At 39.1% G+C, this 3578-nt stretch overlaps 1 protein-coding gene across 1 annotated transcript in view; it reads right to left on the bottom strand.

Moving 5' to 3' along the window:
* LOC118477166 overlaps positions 1-2839 on the bottom strand; it is an 8001-nt gene extending 5162 nt beyond the window's left edge. The window contains exons 1-3 of the mRNA XM_035970381.1: positions 2712-2839; positions 1225-1363; positions 252-361 (exon numbers count right to left, since the gene is read on the bottom strand). Coding sequence (XP_035826274.1) covers positions 252-361; positions 1225-1363; positions 2712-2714 — 252 coding nt within the window. The 5' untranslated portion in view covers positions 2715-2839. The remainder of the gene's footprint in view (positions 1-251; positions 362-1224; positions 1364-2711) is intronic.
* Between the last annotated feature and the right edge of the window lie 739 nt (positions 2840-3578).

Genomic DNA, 3578 nt, shown 5'->3' with positions numbered 1-3578 from the left:
CTATTTATCTATCTATCTATCTATCTATCTATCTATCTATCTATCTATCTATCTATCGATCTATCTATCTATCGATCTATCTATCTATATATCTACCGACTATCTATCTATCTATCCATCTCTCTCTCTATCTATCTATCGATCGATCTATCTATGTGAAATGCTGTGTAACTATCCTTCCTACATAGGTCCCAAAAAGCACAGTAGCAGAAGAACAAACAACTAAAAACAAAAACAGAACAAAGTGTCACCTGTTTCAGTTTGAGGTCACTCATGCTATTTACGGAACAGTTCAAGGTCAACATCCGGGTCAGGCCGACCTGGGCCACTTCTGGTTTAAGAGTCAAGATGGGGTCCGTGTCTAAGATCCCCCATTGTAGAGTTGGAAGAAAAAAATAAAACAAAGTTTGTCATACATGGAATAAAACATGTAGCATTTTCTCTGTCTTTGGCCAGTTGAATCGTGTGTTTTCTACTCCTATTGTCTATTTTTATATTCATATTGTTTTGTTTTGGGTTGGGTTTTTTTCTTGGAGGGAGACATGTGGATAGTGTCTGTACAGATTTAGGTAGAACGAATCCAGATTCATTTCCCCATTTATTACTTCGACTCTGATTGGAGACATGTTGAGAGTAGACATTTGATCTTAGTTAGACCAGATCTGTTTCTCCAGCTGATATCAGTAAAAATGTTATATTCCATAGTAAAAATCAAAGAAAAAAAAATAAAACAAAGTAAAATAAAATTTAAAAAAATAAAATATAAAAGAAATCAAGTGTTGGGATAGATTTATTTCGTTGACTCATATCAGTTTTAAAAAATATTGCAACGTATTGTTAAAACAAAAAACGCTTTTGTTTTATTCATTATGGTGGTAAACCTTGATCTATCCTACTTATGAAATAACAAATTCTAATCCCTTGCGGCAACTCGTGATTACAACTTGAGGATTCCCTCAGAGGATAAATCATGATCTACCACCATAACGTATGCAAGACATTCTTTATCATCATTATCATCATCATCCAGTGCCAGATCTGCGACAGACATCGACGATCATGGTTCTCCATTCATTCCTTTGCCCAGATGCTCTTAAATAAGCTACGTTTCCCTGACCTATCCCCTTTACCAATTTGTTTAGGTTCCCTATGTCGGTTACCCTGGGCCTACTATTATAATCATTCATTATAGTTATAAGAATAATATGTTCTACAGTTTTCTACCTGTGAGTTGGAGGGTCTTATCTTTGTACAGCAACACATGCTGGTTGTCTTTGTCGAAGCCGTTCAGTTCACACTTGTAGTCCCCGTCAAGATCGCTTCTCGCGGCAGTCCAACGTAGGTTCACAAACGATTCAGACGACTGAAGATAGACAGACACACAATTTTTTTTAACAAAAGGTATATTATGCCTTTATTAGGACAAGAGCAAGAACTAGTAAGCTTAGTAAACCGTCTTGAAAAGACCTCCACAGCCTACAGCATGGAAATCAGAGATGAAAAGACCAAACTGATGTCTAACAGCTGCAAGAACATCACAGTGGACATCCAGGTCAACAACCAGAGGCTTGAGACAGTACGCAGCTTCAAATGCCTGGGTGCAATAGTGACAGACGAAGGATCAAATCCAGAAATAATCTCCAGAATAGCCCAAACTTCAGCAGAAATGACCAAGTTGAAAACCATCTGGAACGACAGAAATGTCACCATCAGATCAAAGGTCAGACTGATGCGTTCCTAGTCATGTCAATATTTCTGTATTCGTGTGAAACCTGGACCTGGAATGCAGACCTTGAAAGAAGGATCAATCTTGTGGAGATGAGATGCTTCTGAAAAGTCCTTGGTATCTCATACAAAGATCACATCACAAAATATGATGAATTCAAACTACGGATCAAAAATGAAATTGGATCATATGCTGACCCTTTAACTCTGGTCAGGAAACGCAACCTGCAGTGGTATGGACACATCACCCGTTCATCCGGCCTTGCCAAGATGATCCTGCAAGGCAGCGTCCAGGAAAAATGTAGCAGAGGCAGACCGAAGAAGGGTTGGGAGAACGGCATCAAGGAATGGACTGGCCTGGAACTCAAAGACACGCTCGGGAAATCTGAAAACCGGAAGGAGGGGAGGAAGCTGGTGGCCAAATGTTTAAAAGCTTATCGACAGACATCCAGTCCACGGGGTAGGTGAAGGTGAAGGTGAAAAGGGATGTCTTTTTTAAGCTCCCATCGACATAATTTACATTTGATTTATTCGGCGGGCTTCCCATCCTGTCTGTCATGGACTACCCAGGCTTAGAGGGATGCACCATCCCAGCAGAAAGTCTGAGAATCTCCTAAAAATGTTTCCCCATTCGAGAATGGAACTCGGGTCTCTTGCATGTGACAGTGAAGTTCCAACCGCCACACCAGAAATGCCGGTCTGAAGCTCCAGGAATAATTCTGTACTTCTCGAAAGAAGAAGAAGAAGAAGAAGAAGAAGAAGAAGAAGAAGAAGAAGAAGAAGAAAACGATATGATAGAAACAATCAACCAATTTACCAACAAACAAACCAACGACCAAAAGAACGGACCAACTTAATAAACCATCCAGCGAACGAACGAAAGAACGAACGAATGAACCAACTAATGAATCAACAAACGAACAAATGAACCAGCCAGCGAACGAACGAATGAACGAACGAACGAACACACGAATCATCGAACGAACCATGTCTGCAAAGAGGGCTGACGTCTTTGTCGCTCCCAGCAGGTTCTCGTTGCCATCCTCGTAGACTGATGCCGTGGCGAGCACCTCGCTGTTATCGCCATCTTCCCTGCAAACATGGAGAACAACGTCTATGGGTGGTTAGGGGGTGCTCTGGTGTGGTTTGCTCCTTCTTTCCTATCAAACATTTATCGTCCTATTCTCCCCTCCTTCTATTTTGTGTTTGTTATTCTCTTGTAACACCTCTAATCTTCGGCATTTATATGACCTTATTGTGTTGCAAGGGCCGTAAAACACTTGCTAAAACTAAAGAACAACGTCTGGGTGACTGGTACTTGTTCTGAGCTGGGTCTCTAACGAATGAACGTGCGAATGATTTGAATATAAATAGATGATTGATACCAAGATGCTACATGTTGGTTATGATTTGGATATAAATTAATGATTGACACCAAGATCTTATGTTTGGTTATGATTTGGATATAAATAAATGATTGACACCAAGATCTTATGTTTGGTTATGATTTGGATATAAATAAATTAAATGATTGATACCAATATGAATAATATTATGTCTAGTGATGACTTGGGTACAAATAACTGATTGATATCAAGAAAGTATATTATTATTATGTTTGGTTATGATTTTGGATATAAAAAAATGATTGAAACCATTATATATATGTTTGGTCTTCAGTAATGACTAATATAAAAAACATTTTGTTGGATATGGACATGATATGTCTGATACCAATATTTATTTTTAATTTCATGTAATTGAGTAAAGAGAAGGGCACCATGTCGATAAGGTCATTGTGCTGGAGAAGAGCAAATGTCTGTGTGTGTGTGCGCGTGTGTGTGTGTGTGTGT

This window comes from Aplysia californica, unplaced genomic scaffold, assembly GCF_000002075.1.
Source record: "Aplysia californica isolate F4 #8 unplaced genomic scaffold, AplCal3.0 scaffold00261, whole genome shotgun sequence".
NCBI classification, from domain to species: Eukaryota; Metazoa; Mollusca; class Gastropoda; order Aplysiida; family Aplysiidae; genus Aplysia; species Aplysia californica.
This window is presented reverse-complemented; position numbering and strand designations above follow the sequence as displayed.